The sequence below is a fragment of the Micromys minutus genome (assembly GCF_963924665.1).
Source record: "Micromys minutus genome assembly, chromosome: 23".
NCBI classification, from domain to species: Eukaryota; Metazoa; Chordata; class Mammalia; order Rodentia; family Muridae; genus Micromys; species Micromys minutus.
In genome coordinates this window covers 22,205,635-22,232,235 of record NC_137958.1, presented here as the reverse complement: position 1 = coordinate 22,232,235, position 26,601 = coordinate 22,205,635, and the positions used below count along the sequence as shown (strand labels likewise).

At 38.4% G+C, this 26,601-nt stretch overlaps 1 protein-coding gene across 1 annotated transcript in view; it reads left to right on the top strand.

Moving 5' to 3' along the window:
* Positions 1-26,601, top strand: part of ELAPOR2 (endosome-lysosome associated apoptosis and autophagy regulator family member 2) — a gene marked incomplete at both ends in the record, with an annotated part of 155,411 nt that overhangs the window by 74,608 nt on the left and 54,202 nt on the right. Inside the window, 4 exons of the mRNA XM_080936073.1 lie at positions 13,450-13,645; positions 18,686-18,833; positions 24,129-24,215; positions 26,385-26,490. Coding sequence (XP_080792199.1) covers positions 13,450-13,645; positions 18,686-18,833; positions 24,129-24,215; positions 26,385-26,490 — 537 coding nt within the window. The remainder of the gene's footprint in view (positions 1-13,449; positions 13,646-18,685; positions 18,834-24,128; positions 24,216-26,384; positions 26,491-26,601) is intronic.

The window sequence follows — 26,601 nt, the reverse complement described above, 5'->3', positions numbered from 1 at the left end:
AGATAGCGTGTTTATTATCTGTAGGGCCTTGGAAGTAGCACGCCTCCTGAACCACTGCACTGTTCATCCCAATCTTAGAACAAGAGCCTGTAGCCCTCTTTCAACCCCACTTCTGGTCCACTATCCTCTTTTTCCCTTGAAGCAGAAGAGTTTCCAAAGTACTTTTTAAGACTTGGGGTACCTTTGATGCTTTTAGATTGTCAAAAATAGTGGTCATCTTTGAGCAATTTCCTACTGTAACCACACACCCCAGAGATGGAGGCCTTTTGGCTTCAAACCAAGCCTTAGAAGTGAGAGGTGAGGCCCTGGCTCTCTTGAGAGATATGATGGTGAAGAGAGTTTCTTTACCTTTACATATTTTTAGAGAGGTCTAAATCACTGAAATAAAAATAAGTGTATCTGTTTCTTTTATATTCTCATACATTTTGGTGGACATGGCATACATTGATTTATTGCTCACTCCTTCAGGTATTTCCAAAATCATAATTTCAAGAACAATTTTAAATAGAGAATTTTTCAATTTCTTTTTTTAAATTACATACTCTTTACATTTGAGATGTTATCTTTTTACCCCGCCCGGCTCCCATTCTCCCTCACCCTCCATTTGCCTTCACAAAGGTGTACTCCCTTCTGATCCCCCTCTCCACCCCATTGCCTTGACATTCCCCTACATTGGGAAAACTTGCCCTCTCTGGAACAAAAGTCTCTTCTCACATTGAGGCCAGACACTACTATCTGCAGGTACATATGCAACTGGATCAATAGGTCTCTCAAGGTGCACACAAAGGTTGGTGTTTTACTCCATGGGAGTTTTGGGGGGGGTTGTTTGGTTGATAATGTTATCTTCCCATGAGGTTGCAACCCCTTTCAGCTCCTTAGGTCCCTTCTTTTGCAACCAGTAGAGGATTTTTCTAATTGAGGATAACTACTCAAGATACTTCATTTAGAAAGTAACCACCAAACAAATTTTGTGTTGTGAACTTTGTTTAATTGTGTGCTTCAGTATTGTTGTTATATAAGCCAATCAATGATATATAGGATATAAGTAATCAAATATACACTCAAATGTATATAGTAAGATGTATTTTATAAGCAGTAAACATGTGTATATAATAATTACAATTACTTTTGTAATTCCCATATAGGAGCTAAGGAATTAATGTGGCTTTAATGAAATATAACTTTTATATGGCTATGCATGCATACATTTATATTTTTATATTTCAATGACTGATTGTAAATTAATACTCATTTTACTTGGATCAATAAGTGCTATGCTCAGAATAGTTTTACAAGTCTTTGGGTACATACTTTTCTCATTTTTTTTCAAATATTTTTTATGACCCATATCTAATGGTTTCTGAGAAATGCACAGTTAATAAATGTGCAGTTATAATAGATATTATTTGTTTGTAGAGGCAAAGGGAGACTGTGTTTACATGTGTGAGAAAAAGAGAGAGGTAGACAGCAACATAGTTATGAGCCAAAACAACAGCAAGATGGAAAAACTTCAAATATACTGAACATCAGAGCCCTTAAGTGTGTAAAGCCAACATTGACACATTTGAAGAGATAAATAAAAACAGTACAACAATAGTAGGAGACTTTTATATTTCAATTATGGTAATGAAAGTCTACCCTAAAGAAAAACTGTTAAGAGAAAGGTAGAGTTAAGAGTTCTTAGGCCAGAGGGCCTAACAGCTAGTGTTATTTTCAGTTGCATCATGATACATATCTTCTCAGATATGTGTTCAATGTTCTGAAGGAATGCTCACATGCTAAGTTGTAAAACATATATTTTCAACTTTATATAACTTTATAAAATACACGTTTATATTTTATAGACTTTATTGTAAAACTTTGTAAATAAATAAACATCACACAGTAAAATTAATCAAATCCAAAGCTATATATTTAGGATAGACATTTGGACTGGAATCTGTTGAAACGATTGAAATCTTTTCAAGTATCTTTTTCTCACTATAATGGAATGAAGTCGATACCCAAAGGAAGTAAGATGCATAAACACAGGCAACCTGGAAGGTTCTGCTGTTCAGATCAGATCCCTTGGCAGATAGAATCCAAACAATTACCAGCTGAGACTTGGGTTAAGAGTGTTAAGAGTCATAAAGAATCCCTGGTGGTCTGACCCTCCGAAGTAGGAACATGGGAAGATACAAACTTCATCATGACTGCAGTCCTTGGAGGCCTCTTCATGTTCAGATTGAAGACAACAGATGAAATGTCTCAAAAGAGTGTCCCAGACAAAGATGTTTGAATTACTGGATAAAGGACCCACTACTATGACGATAGCTGAGGACCAGTGAGTGCCAAAAATATGCTATAGTGAAGAGCCGTTTTGCTAATAAAGCATTAGAAAAGAGAGGATCCACATGCAAAAGGGGAAAAATAGGACCTTTACCACACATCATATTCAGAGTGGATGAAGGATTTAAACTTCAGATTTGGTAGTGAACTACAAGAGGAACATAGAGGTAAGAGTATGTGTTCTTGGGATGAACTGGAATTATTTTGCATTTGACTCAAAGGCTCAGAGGTAAACACCAAACACAACAAACTAAACAACAACCCAGTACAGGACATTTTAGGTCAGTGGTAACCTACAGAATTGTAAAAGCTATTTGCAAGGCTAACGGAGGGTTTATGATATCAGATAAACAGGGAACTAGAACATCTGATATCAAAACAAAACAATGACCTGAATATATATAATTATATTTCTCAAAAAGGATATCAATGGTTGACAACCCTATGTAGAGTTGTCTATCATCTCTAGAACCATGGAAATGCAGTAAAAGCTATAGGGAATATGCTATTCATACCTTTCATGATGGCTATTATTAATCAATAAAGATAAATGCAGAAAGTATAGAGAAAAATAGACCCTTATACTGTTAGTACACATGTAAATTAGTACAGCAATTCAGGAAAGTAATATTGGGTGGTTTCTTGCCCAACTGTGAAAAAGGAAAATAGATGGAATTGGACAGAATCATGTTAAGTAGTACAACCCACACCGAGAAAAATGAGGATCATGTATTTTCTCTTGGATGTGGAGCATTAAGGGAAGAAGGGGTGAGGAGCAGGCAAGTGTTAGTGATGGGGAAATACACATGATAAGAGTATGCAATACATTGTTAGATAATGTCACAAAGAAACTACTATTCTGTGTAATCAATACACACTAATAACATTTAATCCTGAAGGCAGAATTACCATGCAATCCAGCAATCCTCCTTGTGGGAACATATCTTAAGATTTTGAAATCCTGACATCAAAGGGTACCTGACTAGTGTTGTTTATTGTGTCATTATTCATGATTACTAAGTTGTTGAATTAGTTTAATTATCAAAACATTAATGGAAGGGCATGAGAAAGCATTTAATCATGAAGAACTGTTGTTCTGTGGTCCTGATGACTGGAGTTTAGATCTCACCACCTACAAAAAACCGATGTCCAGTTCCTCGTAGGCAGAGGCATAAAGATCTCATCACCTAACTGAGAAAACACAAGCCCCAGAGTCAAAGAGTTACCTGCTTCAAAGGAGCAGAGCAGAGACAGAAAGAGGATACTTCATGCCCTCCATGGATGAATAAAGACATGTATATCCACACACATATGTGTGCATTCTTCTGTGCAGAAACATACATACTTACACACACACACACACACACACACACACACACACATGCCTCTTTTAAGAAATGGATGTGTGTGTGTGTGCTTCATGTGTGTGAAACCTGTATGTGGAAGGCTGATGTAGGAAGATTTCCTTGAATTTGGAGCCAGTCTGGATTTCATAAACATTCAAGAACAGCCTAGGTTACAAAATATTATTCTGTTTCAAAAACTATATAAAGCAAAAGAAAAAATCGATAAAAGAAAATATCAACTGTGTTTACAATAAAGTTCTATACTGTCTTCAGAAAGTTACGAGTTACATCATTTTTTAAGTGTGGGTGATGTTGGAAGTCATTATGCTCAGGGAATCACGAAGAACACTATAGAAGCAGAAAAGCAAACACCGCAACCTCACTCACTTGTGAAATCACACCCAGCTGAAGTCACAGAAGCAGGGAGTAGAATGGGAACATGTTAGTAAGATGCATAATGTTTCATTTAGTCAGGAGGAATAAATGCCAATTATTTGGAGTAAGAGATATGTTAATTAGATTAATTCAAATTTTATCTAGAACATGTACATCACTGTATCGCTTTATATACCATATATATGCAGTTGCATTTCCATTATCCATTAAAATCTTCGAGGAAAAATTATGCTTGACTAATGTAATAAATTTTATAGGAAGTTAGTTATGCTTTGAGTTTCCATTGCAGCATTTCTACTCTAGTTTCTTGATAATGGCTCTTACTGGTGTCCAATCACCTCACCTTAGTTCTAACCTGTTTGTCCCCAAGAAAAAATACTTACTTCATAATATTTATTGAGCTTTAATTCATTCATTGAAGAAGCATTTATTAAATATCCCTTATGCTTACTGACAAGGATAGAAAATCGTGAACATTTTCATGTTTTCATTTCAGCAAGGGAGAAGTCAGAAAGGTGTGAAAGGTGGGAATTGTATTATCCAGGATGACCTCACCAAGGACAGAAGGTACTCAGGTGGCATCAAATGCCTCACAGTGGAAGCTCAGAGTCATCTGTCACCCGCTGAGCAACCTTGGAAAACTATTAATCTCTCATTTGGTTCATGTGGGACAAACATGTAGCCTGCTTTAGGGCTATAATGAGATTTAAGCTCCATACATTTGGTACCAGCCATGTTAATTCACCGAGGACACCCTGCCCCAAGTGGGTTTTAAAGTTCTTCATCTTGGTGGCATAAAGTAGCTTGCTGTGGCATAGGGATACATGCTGATTGGGATGAGTTTGGATTTTCCTGAGTCCTCTGTGAAGACTGCATGACTCACTTTGAAGGTAAATGTTGGTGAGTCTGAGGTTCTGGTGAATGGCACAGTCTTCTCCTGGGTCATGCGAAGAACAATGGATTTCAACCTAAAGACAGCCACAGGTTCAGGGATTATGAGCTAGAAAGTACAATTTGTTTCCCTGGAGCCATAAATATGCAGTAGGGTTTAGTAGGAATAGTAGTTGAAGTACTAAGAACAAATAATCTTTGTCGTGTAGTAGACACAGATTTAAAGGCTATATGTGCATGACCAAAATTATTTAGTTATTACAACAGCCTCAAAACCAGCTCCCATTGTATCTCTGAAGTGCTTTAAACAGAAGAACTGAAGTAATGCCTGGAAACACTTAGGTCACAGAACTAACATTGGACACCAGACAGTTGAGGATGTGGACCACTTTTATTAGAATTTATTTTGATCATATTCCCCAACTTTTTAAAGATCTTCTTACCTCCCTGTCCATTCAACTTCATTTTTTTATTCTCTTTTTCTCTCTTTCAAAAAATAAACAAATTAAAAAAGAAAACAGTACAAAAAGTAAGAAAAAGAAAATCTATAAGACAAAATACAATACCAAACAAAACCAAATCTTTCTTCTCCCCTGCCACGAGTATACATATGGAGTCCATTTTATGTTGGCCAACCCCTGGAATGTGATTGATTTGTCTTTATCAAACCCCTTCCATCAAGGCCCAGGGATCTATGTGAGAAGGTAGAGGTAAACAAGAATGTAAATGTTAAAAAGGTGGTGGATAAAGCCAAGCAAACAGCATCTTCGAGACACAACAGGACTGATGGCCACATGAATTCTCAGAGACTGACAGCGTACACAAGACCTGCATAGGTTCAAACCAGACAAAGCCCCAGAACTGAGACTATCTTTTTTTTTTCTTGTATTTTGAGACTGGGTTTATCTGTGTAGCACTGACTGCCATGGAACTCACTCTGTAGATGAGGCTGGCTTTGAAATCACCTCCTCTGCCTTCTCTGTGCTGGGATTAAAGGTGTGCACCACCACTGCCCAGCTTAAGTCATCTTCTTAACACTATGGTACTGCCCCTTTGGATCATGGCACAGAGCACACTAGACCAGTGCTCATCCCTCACGCTTTCCTAATATCTCACTCTTGGTAAAAATTGATACGTATAAGATAGATAGAATGGAACTTTGAGAATATTAGGTCTAAAGGCTCAGATATACTCTTGTGGGTTAAGTTGGCTTAACATCTCTGTAGACTTTATTTTTATTTGTATGAGTTTTTTTTTTTTTTTTTTTTTTTTTGGAAAAAGTAGAGTCTAGTATGTAGAACATTGAGAAAGTTTATAGTAATATACAGAGTTTGGCTAATTTGTGCCTAGCATATCAATGCTTTTTATGTAGCATATGCTTTCCTTATTTGACAAATACCAAAAATAGGCAGGATTTTTATCTATGGAAATTTTTCATTTAGAATTTCATTTCTTGCAATGTAGAATACGCAGTAGGAAGACAGCTGGAATCTTCTATTGACTCTTTAAAAGGTTCTAGAATTCTACAGTACTCCGTCAACTCAAATACTCTGGTTCCCCTAACTCACAGTCTCATAGGATATGTGTTTGTTGATGAAACACAAATATTTAATAAGTCTTATAAGAATTCATTCTGTGTGGACCAAGACAAGATCACTTTGTTCTCAAGAGGTTCAGTGTAGGAATGCGGGTGTTCATTTTTAGGTGGGACCTTGACTGTACTCAGGGTCCCATAAGTGGCAGGTGAGAGACTGGGAGTGGGTGACAACCTTAAGAGATGAGATTTTTAAATCTCACAAAACTATTGAGAACAGCCAGAAACAGAGTATGGCAATAGTAATGTTTGATGGGGGCTGTGGTTTAGGGAGTTTATCTGAGGGAGGGAGGGAGGGCATTGAACTCTCAAGACTGCAGAGGGTTTGGAGAGACCCTCAGAAGGGAGAAGATGGCGGGTACTTTTGAAGGACAGAAGTGCTAAGAGCTTGGGGCACAACCTGAGGTAAGAAGAACAGTTTCATACATGTGCTGCATTGCCTTCTTTGGTGAGTCACCAAGTGCTCTACACATATTTCTTTCTTTAACCTTTGATATTATTGCTCTGTTCCCTCCCTCTCTTCCCTTCCCTCTCTCTTACTCCCCTTTCCTCCTTTTCTGTCTTTTATCTTCTTATGAACCTTAGGTCATTTTGTTCTCAATGAACTGAGACTTGTTTCCTTTGTGATAAACCATTAACATCAGTAAACTATAGTAGGATACGTTTGTATTTTTCATTGTCTTTTAAAGATGAAAATGTCCTTTGCTTACCTTAAAAAGAATGGAATAATTTTAGGTGTTCTGCTAATTTAACGAGGATTGCCTGTTGTTTTACACAGCTCCACTCCCCTGATTGATTGGTCCTGTTGTTCAGGAATTCGACCTGACTTGACCATATGAGGATGTGCGTAAAGGAGATGTGTTGTGAGAATCAGTGTTTAGATAGGAGAGACAATACTCTCATTAATATTCCTTAGAATGGCAGTTGAAAGGTTAGCCAGAATTGGTTTTATGAATGTACCTCTGTGGAACTCCTAACTTTCATTTTGTACGGTGAGAGGTATATTTTTTTTTCTCTAATTTTTATTCTCTAAGGTGCTCACAACTTAAATCTTAGAAATTCCAGCTGCAAGATCCACACTTTTTCTTAATGGGAAGTGAGATGTCATTACTGGCAGGATTTGACTTTGAAAGTCCAGTTCTGATCATTTAGCCATGTAGCTTCTGCTCGCATGGTAACTGCACACATTACTTCAGGTAGCTTTGTGGTCATGCTAGACCTAGAATTTATGTCTTTTGACTTCTAGGGCAAAAGTTTTCCTAATGCTGTCCTTTCTGCTTTAAGTGGATGCAGTGGCTTTCTTAGTTTCGTTGTAGCATCATGGTCAAATGCTAGAACAGAAGCAGACAGATAGAGTGCTGTGAGAGCCAGTAAAGATGTTCAAAGAGGTGGACAGTGCTATGCGGGTACAGATTCAAAGGCCCTGTAACTAGATCTCAAAAGTCCTTTAACCATCCTGATAGAAAATGATTGATTAGCTATCACAGATTCATTTTTATATGTAATCAAGTCAAGACTTAAAACCAATAACTTATAAATTATAGTGGAACACTTATATAGCTTGTTAATACTTTTTGTGCAGTTGTTCTGGGGGAACAAATTCTATTCTCAGAATCTGGATAAGTTGTCTTCTCTGAGTCTCATCCTGCTTTAGATTGAACACGGCAGGCAATTGACAGGTCACTGCCAGCCCTCCTTGGAGGAAAATGTCTTTTTAAGATAAGTGGAATGTCATTAGTTAAAAGGGACACACTTTCCCTTTAAGCCAAGGGAAGCTGGCCTCCTGTGAATCAGAGGAATGGCAAGAAATAGTCTGTTTCAATGTGATGACTTGGCTTCCTTCTCATTTTTGCAGAATGAGATAGATAGATAGGTAGATAGGTAGATAGATGGAGGGAGGGGGAAAGGGAGGGGAAGAGGAGAGGGAGAGGAGAGGGAGAGAGAGCGTGAATTATTTTTTCTGTTTAGGAATTGCACAAGTAAGATCTGAAAGGGTGAGTATGGAAGTGCTGTCCTCACCTCTGGGTCTGAAGTCAGTAAGATGCAAGGGCTGAGAATGCAGTTCATTTTCTCCCAGACACCTCTTCCTCTTCTTCTTTCTCTAGAAGCACTACGATGATAAGCCTAGTATACAACTAAGTATTGATTATTTGATGACAACAATCAGTTGGTTAAATTATAGATGGAAGTAAAGTGTACTTCCAGGCCCTGTAACCAGAACTATGCCCTTCTTCAGCCTTTATCTATGATTGTGACTATTTTAACAGTCACAAAGGTCTCCATGTACAGGAAAGTGGATGACTATGGCTCTGAAAGTATGTATTTTAGTAAATGAGATGAGTCAGTTGAAGCGAGTCGGTGTGCCAATGCTTCTTGATTCTAGATTTAACATTTCCCCACAAATTTATTATTACATATGTTTCGTTGAGATGGGCTTTATGAGTTTAAGCTCAGGGAAATGAAATGTAGCTAAAACTGATTTTGAGGAAGACCAGGCTAATTGTAGCAGCTTTGTAAGCACAGAGACAGAATGAATCCTGTCTTACTTGCTACCGTATCCCTGGTGCCTAATTTTTGTCAAATGCTAAATAGTAGAAAGTACTTGCTGCTTAAATTGAGCTTGTTATTGTGATCCTTATAATAAGATTACATAGTGTACTGTATTGTCAACATCTCACTAAAGAAGCAAATGAAAATTCTTTTATGGCTACTATTCCTGCTGTTTATGGTCCAGAAAACATATTTTAGTAATGCAATAATTGGAGTGAAAATAGCGAAAAATAGGTGATATATGAATACATGTAATTTGTAGCCATAGTCTTTTAAAACACAACGTCTCTAGATGGAGAAAAAAACTAAGACCAAGAGTCTCTGTAATAAAAAGATTAACAATAGACTTTTATTGATGGATGTAAGTCACAGAGGATAGTCAGCTTATAAACAGTTCAATTTAATAACTGTTTCTTGGCACATTTTACTTGTATAATCAATGTAATGTCTTGGCTTTTTAATGTCATGGTCTATTTTCCACAGAGACTTTAGTTTTCACAGCCTCTTGATTCACCGTAAGACTTAGGAAGAGGAAGAAAATGGGATATTCCCAATGGAATGTAAGAAAACAGAAACTTTCAGGGCCAAGAAAGCTGCCCATAGCTCTGTCCTTTGGTGACAGACTAATATAGCGTCTTCTTTGTATTTGTGGTTGGGCCCCTCAGAGTCTCTGTTTGTAGAAACAGATGTCTGGAACACAGAGGCAGAAGCCATGGAAAAGAATGGTGCGTTAGTGTATGGCCTTCTGGGAAGCATAGACTTTAGGGGTTTGAGTTACTCTTCCTGTTGATGCTGTGGTAAGGTACTCTAAAATCCCAGACCAAGGTCACTGTTAAATAGTGGCAACCTTAGACAAGAACGTCTCTACCTCTTTGTCTCTGTGTGTCTGTGCCTCTGAGTCTTTGTGCCTGTCAATGTCTCTGTTTCTGTCTCTCCTCTTCTCCATCCAACTCCCCTGCTTTTGTTCTTCTCAGTGTGATTGAACTGAGAAGTTCCCAGCAGATTAGCCAGGAGCAGTTCTGGGTGGAACGGATGATGTTTCCAAAGAGAACTGAGAGAAAAGAGAAGGCATATCCCTAGTGTAGAAAGCACCATTCCATAGGCTGCCACCAGCAGCGACTAGAGAGGCATTCTCTTGCTTATTGGCCACCAAGATGTGATGACATCTGTTCTGCCGTGCTCGCCCTACTGAGATGGACCAAAGCCTGTGGAAGTGAGCCAAAATTGATCCCAGCTTCTTTAACTTGCTTTGCTTAGGTATTTTGTCCAAGCAATGAAATATAACATTCTTTCTTCCAAAACTCCAGTTTGCTGTCAATTTGATTCAGTTATTGTAGAATTTCAAAGTTGTTCCAAAAGCTCAATTTTAACTTTAGAAATGATGAGTTGATTAAAATAAAATATAACCAAACCACAAAGCAACTAATATCTAGAAAAATTTTCACCACCCTGCCTAATTAAATTATCCTGCTATAATAACAGACAAATACACAAAACAAAGAATGCAACCACTGAGGTTGTGTGCCATAGACTCCAAGTAAAGCCTGGGTACCAAGACACGTGTGGAGAGAGAAAATGAATGATACTCTTGAGAGTTTCAGAAAGGCAACTGCAATGAGTGCTAGGCAGAGGTAGGTATTACTAACTCTCAGAATAATCTCGTGAAATTAATTACATTTTAATCAGAATGTGTAGTTCCTCCTTTGACACCTGCCTGTCAAGGCCACATACCCATTCAACTTAGACTGCAGACTTGTTCTGTAGATACATGGTATCATCAACCTAATGGCAGTGTTACTATTAACAGGTTCCTGATAGGAGTAGTCTAATAAATTATTTGTAACATATGCCAGGCATATTGAACAATGCTCCATTTACCTATTCTTACAACTTTTTGGGGCAGATGTTACTTTTATCTTCCATTCATAAACACAGTTATTGGACTTATAGAAGTTAAGATCTTGCTAAAATATTTTTCAAATATATGTTTTAGTCTTAATATATGGAGTGCTCTGCAACATGCGAGAGTGGGAAATTATTTTATGGTTCAGGTGAGCATTGCTTAACAGCTGATGGGAATAAAAGGTGGTGTGAAAGATGGTATTGAATTAGTTAGAGTTGGTTCTCTTTGGTCACTGTCATTGTATGACTTACAGATTCTTTAAATTAAGGTAGTACTTTTAGAACCAAGCAAGCTAGACCAAAGAGTATTTATGCTATTTGTCGACTGGGTAGCTGAGTAATCTGAGGATTTAAACATACTGTGGTTCAGTTTTCTAACTTGGCTTATGTACATAATGGTTTTTCCTTCATGAGCTTATTGCACATACAGTCAATACTCATGATTTATGAATTCTGTATTTGCATAATTTATTCACAGTTCTTGAATCCATACATTTAGTGCTTTCACAATAATTTACAGCCCTGATCTACTAGTTAGATTTTTGTAAACTTGGAACAAGCTAGTTGCTTCCACCAAATTGGATTGTTGGTATTCCTATAGGACTTTTTTTTTTTTATTGAATGACGTAGAAAAATATAGCCAACTGTGGGTGGTGCCATACCTGGGCTGGTGGTCCTGGGTTCTATAACAAAGCAAACTGAGAACAGTACCTCTCCATGGTCTCTGCTTCAGTTCTTGCCACCATGGTTCTGCCTTGGGTTCCTTCCCGGAACTTCCCTTCATGATGAATTATAAACTGTAAAGTGAAATAAAACGTCTTTATTAATTGCTATTCAATTTAAAATGTTTATTTTTTATTTCAAAGTAAAAGACAATCTTTCACGTTGCTTTGTTGTTTCTGACATTAGTTGTCATATTAGAGAACTGTTATTAGAATCTGAGTATGCTAGATGATTCCAATGCATCAAAACTAAAAGAAATTGCTTTCTAAAACTCCATTTCCTGAAACTAGCAGCCCATGAGCATGTGTTGTATATCAGTGTAGTTATCCTCACTACTTTGTGTTCTATTTAATATTGCTTAACCCTGTGATGCAGCTACTTGTAGCTATCTCAGAAACAAAACACCCGAAGAGACCATAAGTTCATTCAGTGTCACAAGATTAAGAACAGATACAACATCCTTGTTCTAAGATGGTCTTCCTTCCTTGTGTCCAGAATAATTTTGATCTTGTAGTTGACATGCCCTATTTCTGCCTAACCTTGTTGACTGTCTTACAGTCTGTTTTACTGGTTTCAGGATATTGATTTGAATGTAAAAAGTTCACTGAGCAGCATGGTTAAGCTTTTCTAAAGAGAATTATTATATTAGTTTAGTGAATGAGTAGGTGGCTGAGTGTGTAGGTTTGGGCTCTAATTCTTTAATTAGCTTTTTCAAAGACAGCTTGTTTTTATTTCTGATTAAGTCCTCCACTGTATTAAGAGGACTGTGTCAGCCTCTGAGGCTTTGCTGGAAGATTTCCTTTCATCAGCTAATTTGAACATTTTATTTGTTCTTATTTCTTTAATGTCCTGATTAAGGGATTAGATCATCCCTTTCCAGGCGTGAGCTCTAATTCCACCCCGCACAGGGCCATGTACTTTGGCAACACTGATTTGCATTTGTTTAATGAGTAATAACTTAGAAGCTTGTTATTTATGAATAAACTACTGGCTTAATCCAACTCCTAAAAAAACAGAGAAGTTGGCATTAGACATGGATAGGGTTGGTATAAATGGCCAGGTTGCTACTGTGAATATTGAAAAGGTAGAAGATGTTTAAAAGGCTTCAGAATGGGGATCAGTTGCTTAGTTACTACTGTACTACTCTCTGATATGGCCTTTTATGTTGTTCTTCACTGGATCAGCATCTCATTTGGGCTTAGCACATGCTACGTACAACTAGGAATCCCAAAATAATGACCCTAGTTTCTGTGGAGAAGTAGCACTTCCCTTCTTTAGTAGTCTCTCTGTGTCCCTTAGTGTACTATGTTGTGAGAGTCGACTGTTAGACCATGGAGTGTGTGGTGTAGATGACTGTCTTGGATTCGTGGGCGGAGTAATCTGTCATAAGATGATCATTATTTACCTAGGAACTAGTGTTGTCCAGAAAGAGAAGGTCATTTGTCCAACATCTCTGGAAAGAAAAGACACAGTAGAAGAAAAGAGGATTAACATGTATTTTGTTTGGATCAATAGGTAAGTAGTGCAAAATAGGTCGAGGCAGAATGTGGAACACAAAAAGCAACAACCGGAAGGGTTTATTTAGGGTCTGATGTGATCAGAGTTCTATAAAAATAACTATGCTGACAACATGAAGGAGAGACAGTTAAGGGATAATGGTTTTATCTTCTGCTTTCCAGCAGGACTCCAGGGATAATGGTTTTATCTTCTGCTTTCCAGCTTTCTCCTGTGCCTCTGGAGAGTATCTAGAAATGAAGAACCAGGTATGCAGTAAGTGTGTCGAAGGCACCTACTCCTTGGGCAGTGGCATCAAATTTGATGAATGGGATGAGTTGCCAGCAGGATTTTCCAACGTTGCAACATTCATGGACACTGTGGTGGGCCCTTCTGACAGCAGGCCCGATGGCTGTAACAAGTAAGACCCCGAAGGAACCTTTGGACTTTGAGACTTGGCAAAGGTGTACTTGTTCTTCTTTAGACAACATCGAGGATTGTTTTAGTTCTGATGAGGAGCTTAGATGTGCTCAGGGCAAAGGGTTGTAGGGTATTTTTATGGAAGGATTTGATAAAGGAATTCTATATTTTCATGATTTCCACACTGTATCCTCCATCTAATTCCACCTGTGTCCCTCCAACCCCTTTATTCATGTCATCTTCTTTAATTATTATTATTACAGACATATAAATGTATATGTACATATATATGTATGCACATATATGCGGCTGAGTTTATTTAGCATTATTAACATGTGTACATGTTTAGGATTGACCATTTGGGATTGGATAGTCTAATGGGAGTTCATCCTTGAGAAAGAATGACTTGGTTTCTTTGAGTAGCCATTAATTTCTAGGAATGGGGCCTTGAGAGGTTTCTTTTATCCACATTGTCATGTTAGCTTATGTTCCCATGGTGCGGATATTGTATAGGCAGCCATATCGTTGAGTTTTCATGGGTACAGCTTACCTATCATATACTAAAGATGCTACTGTGTAGCAGATGTCCTGGTCCTCTGGCTCTTACAATCTTTTCACTTCCTCTTCAGTAATAAATATTTACTTAACATACACACACACACACACACACACACACACACACACACACAAACACACACATACACACAGATACACACACTTAATGAAGTTACATCACTTGGGTTATAATGTTCTGCTCTCTTTAAAGAGCCATCAATATATAATAAAAACTCAGGCATGAAAAAGTGCCCTGTAAGGTTTTTTTTAATACAATCCATTTATTTGAAATGTCAAATATTTGCAGGATAAAATCAGTGTTACATGCTTATCAGTAACAGTAGAAAAATAGAACCAGTGTAAACCCCTGTACAGCTGTGATGGTACTCAAAAGAGAAATGTATCCTTGACAATGTTTCACATAGACCAACTCAAGTTTGGAGGTTCCTAAATAAAAACACTATATATTTCTTTAAAAAACACTATGTAGAGTTGAAGCATAAACAAGTTTTACAAAGTACTGGTTATGCAGGTTGTAAAAACACTTGCATGGTACATGGAATCAGTTTAAGATTTCTGAACCTTTAGCATTGAAGGCACTTGACTTTACCATTAACAGCACAAACACAAGAAACGCAGTGGTGGAGGCAGATGTGGTACATACACTGACAGCAGGGGAGCTCAGGAACCTCAGGTTTGTCGACCGCCTCATCTAAGAGCAGAATTCTCCAGCATCTACAGTCAGTGCAGGCACACCCGAGGACTCTTCCAGAACATATCTGATCCAGAGTTTGCATGAACACACGAGTAGAACCCTGCAAGTTTTTTTTTAATTTTATTATAACAAATATAGGCAATTACATTTTATCTTTGTATTGTTTTGTATTATTATTGTTATTAGCCCAAGAGCAATCTATTATTATTGCCTTTTGTTGCCGCCCATAACTTGAAGTTCAGATCGGATTCCTGAGGACACCCACACATTAGGCTTGGAATTGAGCTGGAACTGACCTGGAAATTTCTTCCTCTCCAAGGCTAAACTTCCATAGTATCTGAAGGCGCCATGGAAGCTGCCAGTAGAAGAAGGCAATCAATAGTTTTACACGGCTGTAAACCTATGAACTACAACAGTGCCCAGCATGACGTGGTTGTCTAAGAATGGAAGACTGGCAGTTCTACTAGTGTTACCTAATAAGTGTCTAATATTGAGCTCAACAGAAGAAAATTCATGACTCCTATTGTAAATGTCACTATTTAACTAATAACTAGTAACTAGCAGTAGGAACTATTCATGTCTGATGAGGTCATGGTCCCTAGAGAAGAACCTATATACTTCCCTAAACCAATTTCTAACTGTATTTTAATACTTACGTTTTTATCTACGGAGAGTTTAGCCCCTACCCCTCAGAGAAAAACTGATTATTGGATGACCAATCTCAGTTGATACAATTCTAACACAAGCCTTGTCCTAAGGCTCAGGAAACATCTCAGTAAAAGGGTATTTTTTGGGGGGGGGGTACAGTCATTACAAAGAACGTAGCTAAATTTTTAATGAGAAAATAATTGGCCTCACAATGTAATAAATAATGTGTGCAGGATGCAATAGAGCTACTAGAAAAATGAGTTCATTATCCTATCTTTATAATCAAGCTTAAGGAGTAGTATTTCTACTAACCTTTCTTTAATTTTTTTAAATCATGTTTTCTCTTTTCTTTTCTTTTGAATGTTTGACCTTCATTTAGACCCTGATTATTTTCTGGGAGAGTGGGTTAAGGATCCAGGATAGAAAGGTCCTTTGCTAAACTGCTAACCGACAGCATTGGAGGAATATTAAATTGTCTCAGAAAATAGAATTTATTCTGCTTTTTAGAGGTGCCCTGCACTCCTTTCTGCTCTGTGCACTGACTATGCAACATTTCCGGCACCCAAAGTCTTTGTTGTTATTTCACTGAGCTATTAGATGTGTTTCTTGGCTTCTCCCCTCCCGTCCTTCTTCCTCCACCCAATATCCTTTCTTTCCTCCAGTCTTCTATTGTCTCTCACAGAGAGGCAATGATTTATTTTCTCTTTGGAGAATGAGGTATGTGGGGTGTGTGTGTGTGTGTGTGTGTGTGTGTGTGTGTGTGTGTGTGTGTGTGTGTTAGTCTGCGAATTCTTATTTTTAGAACACCTGAGGCTGAGTAGTTTTTAATTAGATTTATTTAGTTTAATTTTGCAGGCCCAAGAGCATAGTGTTGATGTCTGGTGAGAGCTTCATTTATCTTCAAACCACAGTTCGAATGAAGGTGCACGCTGGCATGTGGAAACAGAAATATTTAGAGGGAAAAGTAGTAAGCTCTTCCTGGGGTCTCGGCTCCCCAGATTCTACACAGTGTCCAGGGCTGCATTAATGATTTTTCTTGAAAAGATACTTAGAAACAAGCAAAAGGAGCCAAGATTTGTTTTCTATGGGTCCTAGTCCACACTGTGAAGGTTGGGGGATGGGAAAGCACAGCTGCTCAGTACTCAGCAAACAGCAAGAACAGATCATTAATAAACAGGAACCAGGGCAAGATAAAGCTTCCACGAGCATGCCCTAAGTGGTCATGCACTGCCACGGTCTATCTCCTAACCCCTCTACGTGTGACACCTCTCAACAGTCTATTCAGAATTAGAGTCTATTCATGGGTTTATTAGGTCAAAAGGCCTAATTCTTGAATAGTCTCTGATAAAGCTTGCATGGACACACCCAAAGGCATGTTTAGGCTTTTCTCAAGCCTCATCACGTTGACAAACAAAAGTAACCATTACGGAGCCACTTCCAATGGTCAGTCCTGTTAAACTGACAGTTCATTTCAGCATGGACATAGCAGCATTCTTGCACATTGTCCCTCAGAGTAAGATCCTAGCAGCATGTGATCAGACCCCCGGCCCTTGTTTTTATGAACTTGAATATTCACAGTTTTTTTCTAGTTAGTCTAGTTCATTCATCAAGAACAATCCCTGACAAACAGCCCTTTTTCAACACAGCATCTTTAATATACTAATTTTCTGAATGCAGATTTTAGTTGAATATTGTATTCATCTGCTCCCCACCCATCTGGCATTACATTCTCTTTATTTTTAATCAGATCGGTTATAGTGATGATTTAACTACTGAGCCAAAGAAGTCCTTTATAGATTATTGACACAAAACTTATATGTGTATCTATGCAATATTTACTGTACACCATAAATATGTATGTGTGTGTGTATTTATAGTGTCTCCTTCAGGTCTGTGACTTTTGGGTTTTTGTTGTCTTAATGATGTTTGATAATTAGAAATTTAAAAGTTGAAAAGGGGTTATTTTATCACGTTTTGTTTTTGCTTTTTTTCCCCTGCCCTGCTTGGTGGTTTGTTGTGTTAGGATATTTGAAGACCACATATTTCAGTGTGGACTCTGATTGTACTGTAAATGGTTTCATCTTACAGATTATTATATCTAGGACAGAAATGCATATTTGCATCCTGTTTTTGGTACCTCTGTCAGATAGTGTGAGGAATGTTGTAAACCCGGACAACACACCAGTGTTCTGTTTGAAACAGCTATTGCTTTCAAGAAGCTCTGAGGATGCTTTAGGAGACCCAGCATTAAGTCAGTGGTTGAAAAGACTTTGGCTTCTATCAAATGACTTCAACAATTTAAGAGGCCAACTATAATATAGCTTTACATGTTAATCTAAATATTTAGCGTTTAATGGCTCTTTCTATAGACTTTGTTTGTGTTTGTATGTGTGTGTGTGTGTGTGTGTGTGTGTACATGGTCTATAAGTCAAACTCAGATGTTGTTTAAAAGAGTAACTCTACTTAAGGCTATGAATCTTAATATTAGTGATTTTGGTTTTGGTAAACATAACACAAAATTTATGCCAAATTGTTCATATAGCCTTACAAAGATTTAATATGTCATGTGCTATGAAATAAATCTTTTGTATAGTTACTATACACACACACATATGTATACACACACACATAAAACTATATAAATACAACCCACTAAATCCACATATTCTTTCTTGTATGTGTATGATTTCAGGGCTGACTACTCAGTAGTGGATAACCAATTATGGGTTCGTCCCTGGAGAAGTCTAGGTCTCCTCTCAGTAGTAGTTAGTTAACTGTAGTTTCTTGCACATGGCTTCTATGTCATTTGATGTTGTTATTGTTCTGAGGGCAATTTGAGAAGGATTAAGGTGGTGTTCATGGGAGGGGCTGAAGGGGAATGACATAGGAAGAGTTGGAGAGAGGAAAGGAACAGGGAGAAATGTTGTAAAATAAAAAATTTTTAATTAAGTACAAAACAAACTTCTCAGTAGTGGATTTGGACCATTGAATTCCAGCAAAGCATGTGTTGTCCAGTGGGTTTTTCCCATGGGATCTATGCCTGATTAAATCACTCTTTGGGAGGGGTGTGGCTAGAAGAGGTTTCTGAACTTGTACATAAAACTTTTGTTTCTGTTTTCACAGCTCTTCTTGGCTTCCTCGTGGGAACTATATAGAGTCTAACCGTGATGACTGCACTGTGTCTCTGATTTATGCTGTGCACCTTAAGAAGTCAGGCTATGTCTTCTTTGAGTACCAGTACGTGGACAACAACATCTTCTTTGAGTTCTTTGTAAGGCTTTTCATATTCTAGAATTTGATTTTTTAAGGAACATTCATATAATTGTTTCTAATCTCCCTAGTCTATTTCACTTTATGCCTCTAAACTTTTTGGAGGGTGTTAACTGCATCTTTAAATGTTAAAAAAAAAAGTCCTGCCCCTAATGGTGCTTTGTGTTCAAGTTAATATTGTTTCTTCACTTGTCACAGTTTTCTTGTGGAATGACGTTGGCTTGTTTCATTTCTGGTTATATTCATCATGTGGTTATTTGGTTTAGACTGTACATTACAAATAAATTTTCAACACTCATTTTTTTGTTTGTTTTTGTTTTTGGCTACAGAAGCTATTATTTTTCTATGCATTGTGCATGTAGAGGGATATCAGTGTTTATATGTTTATGTGTGTGTTTATACATCGGAGAACATACATGTATAAGTGAGGAGAACAGAGGTTGATGCTGGGTGTTCTCTGTCACCTCTATTTTGCGTTTTTGAAACAGTGTCTCACTGTGCATGAGCTCATGACTTGGGTTGAACTGGCTGGCCAGCTAGCTCTGGGCATCTGCCTTCTCTGCTCTTCCAGTGCTAGGTTAGAGCTGTGTGCCACCACAGCCCTGCTTTACACATGCTGGGGATATAAGCATGTCTTTGTCAGGGTTATATAGCAAGTACATTACCATTGAGTCACAACAATAGCTTCTATCATGTTAAAAGTATATTAAAATACTTTGATTTTACCTAAAAGTTTTCAGGCAAGTCAGCAAGACAGTAACCTGTCTGTATACCTATCTCTATATTTATCTCTATTCCTATCTGTAAACCTGAAAAAGTCATATCCTAACCTCTAAGCATTTTTGAAGGATTACCTAGAGATGTCAATATATTTTTTTATTATTTTCTTGCTCACTGTAATTATTTGTTTATTCACAATTATTTAAAACATAAAAATGTCTGTATGTTCTGATTTTGTGAATTTTGGACTTTTGAAAGGACTCCTTGGATGAACTACTTGCTATGTCTGTCATGAGCTTAAGTAGGATTACAGAATCTAAGATATAGTCATATACTAACAGAATAACTGCTGAGGCTATTTAATGAATGCATACTGTACCTGATCTAGAAATATTTATTATCACAGTGACTTTAATTCTTAAGAAGATGTGTTCAGATGGACTTACAGTAAGCACAATGTTTGCTTTGTCACCAATAGGGGGAAACATGTTTCTGTGATGCAGCTTTTAAGAAAAGAACATACTAACAATTTTAAAATAAAATTTTTATGCCCTAGGTGATAAGTATTTCTAAATAATTGTAGTTTCTGTATCAAAAGTTTGATGGTAAGAAATATTTCCTATTATACTTCCCTTTGAAGTAAAGTGATTCTGGCTCTGGTTGTAACTACGTAATTATGAGCTGTAGTTTCTTAAGGAATTAGATTAAGTTTCCGGCCCTCACTGTGCCCTTCTGTGAGGTGGATTGTTTGATAAGGCCCCTTGAGCGTCTAGTGTGGCTATCCTTTGATTTTTTAGAATGTTAAGCAACATTTAGACAGATTTGATTTTTAAAGTATATCTTGTTTGCAAAAAAAAATGCTTATGAGAATGGATATTTCTTGGGACATTTCAACAGTATTGCAGAAAATGAAGAAACTCAGGAAGTGAGACAAGGGTCTACTTGTTGTAAACAGTCAGCTCCTTTATATTTCCCAACAAGTCCCTTGAGAACAGTCAATAAAGGTTCTTTTAAGGTGTGGCATTTCATTACTTCCTGTCAGTGTGGTCTTTGGTTTAGAGTAAGGGATGGCGAGCTCATGCTGGTCCTTTCTATCGAACATTTATAAGTTGTGATTGACTCACAAGGTCAACACACCCCTCAGCCATCATTAATCAGTGATGGAAAGGAACTGTTTTAAGATAAGAAAGGTGTAGGTGGACCAAGAAAAATATATACTATGTATAAAGTGACGTACTGAAGAGCTGAGTTTGAGTAACAAGTATGACTTTACCTCAGCACAACTGTTTTCTTTTAAAAGGGATGAAGCTGAAACCCAGAGGAGTTATTGGTCTGTGATACTTTAACTAATTACAAAATGAGTAATAGGATTCACTTCTTCACAGTGGAGGGGGATGCCATAATCACATGATCCCCACTTTTGTGTGTAAAGGAAGCCTTTAGCATGTGTGCTCATTGCTCACCAATGGCATTTTCAGAGCCTGTAGCTTCTATGAAACAGCTTTAGTGCTGGTTTCAGTCACAGTGGTCATGATGGTCCAAGGAGAAATAAGGTACAAAGTCAATTAAAGGAAATATTACTTGGATAGTTTCTTAATATTTGGATCACCACTGGGACTGTTTTCCAGCTAATAGGTCTTTAGAAAGTTCTTTTAGTGAAAACACTTCAAGCGTTGTGACAGGGAAGCAAGGGGGGTAGCAGGAATAATTTACAAAGGAGAAAGATAGACTTGACAGCTGAAGAGTACATGTCTGACTCCATCCTGCTGCTGACTATATTGCTGTACTAGGATGATGACCTGCTTTTAGTTATCGCTATACCTATCTGCTAACCTGTCTGTATGCCTATCTCTATACCTATCTCTATTCCTATCTGTAAACCTGAAAAAGTCATATCCTAACCTCTAAGCATTTTTGAAGGATTACCTAGAGAGGTCAATATTTTTTTTTCATTATTTTATTTCTTTATTCACTTTACATCCTCATCACTGCCCTCCTGGTTCCCACTCACACAGTTTCTCCCCCATACCTCCTCCCTTTCTCCTCTGAGAGGGTGGAGGCCCCCACTGCATATCCCCTAACCCTGGCACAACAAGTTTCTGTGGGCTAGGCATGTCTTCTCCCACTGAGGCCAGATAAGGCAGCCCAGTTAGGGGAATGGGATCCATAGGCAGGCAACAGATTTAGGGACAACTGTCACTGCAATTGTTGGAAGGCCTGCATGAAGAGAGAGCTACACATCTGCTACACATGTGTGTGGGGAGGAAGGCTAGGTCTGCTGGTATATTTTCTGGGGTTGATGGTTCAGTCTCTGAGAGCCCCTAAGGACTCAGGTTAATTGACTCTGTTGGTCTTCCTGTGGAGTTCCTATCCCTGGGATACCCATCCTTCCTCTAGCTCTTCCATAAGACTCCCTGAATTCTTGCCAGTGTTTGGCTGTGTGTCTTCGTTTCAGTCAGCTGCTGAGTGGAGCCTCTCAGAGGACAGTTATACTAGGCTCCTGTCTGCAGGCATAACAGAGCATTATTAATAGTGTCATGGATTGGTGCTTGCTCATAGAATGGGTCTCAAGTTGGGCCAGTCTCTGTTCCATCTTTGTTCCAGAATTTGGACAGGATAGATTTTGAATGCTTTATGGACATGTTGGTGTCCTTTTCCCTCCACTGGGTTACTTTCTACAGGAAGTAACCACTTCAGGTTCTATATCCTTGCTGCTAGGAGTCTCAGGTACAGTTGCCACAAAGACTCCTGGGAGTCTTCCCCATCTCAGGTCTCTGGCATATCCTAGAGATGTGCCCACAATACCACCCCTTGCCAGCCATTGATTTCCATTCATTCTGCTGGCTGGCCCTCTAGGCCCTCTCTCCTGTCTTTCCCCACAACTGATCCTGAAACCCACCCCATTTTCCTCCCCATCCCTTCTCCCACCCAGTCCCCCCCCCATCTGCCTTGCATGACTATTTTATTTCCCGTTCTAAGTGAGATTCAAGCATCCTTGCTTGTGCCTCCCTTCTTGTTTAGTTCCTTTGGGTCTATGGAATATAGCACGTGTATCCTGTACTTTATGGCTCATATCTACTTATAAGTGAGTACATATCATGAGTGTCAGTTTGGATCTGGGTTACCTCACTCAGGATATTTTCTAGTTTCATCTGTTTGCCTTTAAAATTCATGATGGCCTTGTCTTTAATAGTTGAGTAGTATTCTATTGTGTAAATGAACTGCATTTTCTGTATCCATTCTTTGGTTGAGAGGGATCTGGGTTGTTTCTAGTTTGTGGCTATTATAAATAAAACTTCTGTGATGTTTAATGTGAAACATATTATCTCTAGTCATTTTAATTAGCATGGTAAATGTGTAATACTTACTCTGTTACAAAAGGTTAAGACTTAGATTTTGTTCATAACCACTTCACTACACATTTAGATTAAATCTTGGGAAACTAACAACCAAAGCAGACTTTATTTGCTAATTTAAAATTTTACTGCCATCAATGACATTTGCAAATAAATGCAGCCCTCACTCTTCACGAAAGGAGTTTCCAGTTTCTTTCTGCAGCAGACGGAGGTCAATATAGAGATCTACGATTGGTTTTAAAAAAAAAAAAGGCAGAGAATAAGCTACTGTGGGATGCTCACCCCCAGCTGACAATACAACTTCTAGTTCTAAGGCTCAGGAACATTGCAGAAGATGAGACAAAAAGATTTCAAGAGCCCAAATTTCAGACACCTGCTGTGAGAGTGTGACATGTAGATATGATGGAGAAGTTACACCGATAGGGTCTTAACAGTATGGTTGCCAAATAGGAACTAATAAGGACCACAGCAGTTAACACGCCAGTAAGGAAGGGAGGAAGCTCACAGAGCCCCACCCCCAGACGAAAATCTTCATACAGTCAGTGGCTGCTGAGTGAGGGAGAAACAGTTTTCTCCAGTGTGTAAACCCTAATGGGTCACCAAAGTGCAAGTATTCATTCTTAAACATGTGCACATGTGAGTAGCATTGTGGACTCCAGAAGTGTATGTGTGTGTGTGTGTGTGTGTGTGTGTGTGTGTGTGTGTGTGTGTGTGTGTGTATGTATACATATACATACACATATATATGAAATAAATATAAAAGAAGAGAACAGGAATTCCAGAGTGGGTGGGGAATATATGGGAGGGGCTTCCAGGGAGAAAACGAGGGGTGGAAATGATTTAAATACAGTGTACTCGAGTATGAAATTCTCAAAAGGAGAAGAACTTAAGTAGAATGGATTTTGCTTTTAAGCTTGAATTTGCATGTGCATGTGAGCTATTAGAACATTTGGGCAAGTTGGGCAGAGGGTTTGTTCCAGTGATAATTATTCTCTTCTCCTTAATAGCCAGGCATTTGGTTACAACAGTGGTTGTTTAGTGGTTTAGTCAGAACCACTTCCTCACATGCAGCCTCCAGGGGTCTTGGTGTGTTTGCTTGTTGGATTATTTACTCTGTTTAAAGGGGATTCAAGGGTATCCTTGCAGCATGCACTCAAACAGAGATGAATGAAAGCTATTATCCCAGAAGCTTTACTGAGACCCTTTTGTTGGACTCACAGATTCAGAATGACCAGTGCCAGGAGATGGACGCCACCACAGACAAGTGGGTGAAGCTCACGGACAACGGAGAATGGGGCTCCCATTCTGTAAGTCTCTCTTTGTGTCTTTCTTCTTTGACAGCTCCATTCCTTTCCTTCCATTTCCCAACTATGTACAAACATTCAATCTAAGAAAGTAAAATGCACAGCATGGTGGGTTACGTTAGGTAAGCTTCACTTATCGAAGAAACTGTCTTTGTGTTTCACAGACTGACATTTACATTTTTGGCTTATTTTTCTGTTTCCCCTTTTCCTTGGAGTGGTTTCCTATCCCCTTTTTGTCTCAGTGGTACTCAGTGATTTAGAAATCTAGATAAAACTGATATAAAATGTTACAACGTTTGAGGATTCAAGTTTACAAATTCATCTGCCATGTGAGATAGACTAGTTCCTCTGATCATTGGTTAGATCATGAATTAACTTTATTCCATATTTTCCGCAGGGCTTTTTGGAAGTGATTTTTCAGGTTAACATTTTGGGCCTTTTGAAAGGTCTAGCACTGGATAGATACAATTGTCACCAAATATACCTTGGAATCTCAACCTACTTTCTATACATTTGCTACCTGATGGTAAAAATTCTATTCTTTCTGGTCACGTAGTATAAATTTTACTTCTGCCTAGCATGTCCCTTTCAATGCTTGTGTCCAAGAGGCTCAGGTGACATGTTTTAATACACCTTCTGTTATTTGTGACATTGTCCCTTGTTTTAAAACGTGGCTCTGTATCAGAGCTGTATTTGTGTAGATGGTTTGTTTAGTGCTTTTGTGGCTGCTCTTTCATTTTAGAAATGGGAGCAGTCTTCCTGCATCAGATAACAGGAAGGCAGGAAAGGCCTAGATGGAACCTCCAGTGTGAAACCTGAGTTCTCTTTAAATAACCGACTATCATTCTAATCTTTGCATTTATACCAATGCCTCATCCCCGAATCTGCACAATGTAGACTTTCAGGAGGATTTTCATCTCTGCCCTTGAAAGTGATAATAGTCCTACTTAAGGTCCATTCACCTCAACACCCAGTAGGCGGGGCTTTGGCAGCAAGTGGGCATCCTTCCCTTTATAGAAGGAACACAAGTGGATGTGTGGAGCGCATTAGTTCTCCAGATCTCTGCCAGGGCAGCATAGTCAGGTAGATTTCAATGTTGTAGAGCTTTAATTTTACTAGCCAGAGTGCTTAGAGGAATAAAGGTATCAAATGAAAAAGCAAAGACCTAATTTTGGGTTAGTCACCTGCATCTGCAAGACATGTATTAGAAAATTCATTTGATTTATATGTAGGAAATGTCCCAGTGGCAAAGGAAGTTATTATTTAACTTCTCAAGCTAGAGTTAAATCATGCTACGTATAAAAAGTGCCTTTTCTCTTGTTCTCATCACACTGTGGCTTACTGAGTGGTTTTAAGAAGTCACAATTCTATGGTAGGCCATTTTCCGTCATTGAATAAAGCACCCAAGGTTGGATATTTTCTAAATGTAAGGGGCTTACTTAATTCAATCATGGAGGTTTAAAGTCACACACCGGCATCTTCCCAGCTCTGGTGAGGGTGGGACGTTCACTGGGATGGTGGAAGTGTGAACAAGGGGCTCATGTGGTGAAACAGAAAGACAGAGCAGAGGAGATCCAGGCTTGCTCTTTAATTACAGGCAGTTCCTGAGGAACTCACTGCGGGAGGTGAGCATAGCATTAGCCACTTCTCAGGCAATAGTCTCCAAGATCTCCCTTCAGTTCCACTTCACAGAAGTTCACTACTGCCACACTGTGGCCTAGGCTTCTAGCACAAGGATCTTCAGGGACCACATATGGTACCTGCCTGCCTGCCTGCCTCTCTCTCTCTCCATCCTCCCCACTTCTTTCTTTCCAGCTCAGAGATCTACAATAAGAATAGCACTACTGTTACAGTACATGCTCGGGAGCAAATTCATTTACCCTTTTTGATAAAGCTCTTCTGGCTATAAGTTACAAATTTAAAGTTTAAAAGCAAGTTTATCTTTTGTTTTGACTTAGTTTCTTTCTTAGTATATTAGTATGGGTTGTCTGACTGTTTTACATTTAATTACAGATTGACTTCATTAAAGCTTAGGCTGCAATTAAGAGTATTTAAATTTGCTAATTCTGTTTTAATGGTGTTTATCTAAGGCACCGAAAGAGGTTTTGAGGGAGTAGTTTCTGGCCTTGGTTAGCTCGTCTGACCTGAATGTCTTGTTGTTTCTTTTTGTAGGTAATGCTGAAATCAGGCACAAATATTCTGTACTGGAGGACAACAGGCATCCTTATGGGATCTAAGGCAGTGAAGCCTGTGTTAGTGAAAAATATTACCATTGAAGGTATTTCATAGCTGTGCACCTCAGGACTCACAAGTCCAATGTTATTGTTAGAGTATTTGTCAGAGCGTTGGTTTAACTGACCGAAGTATTTATAATAAAGACAAATGTCAG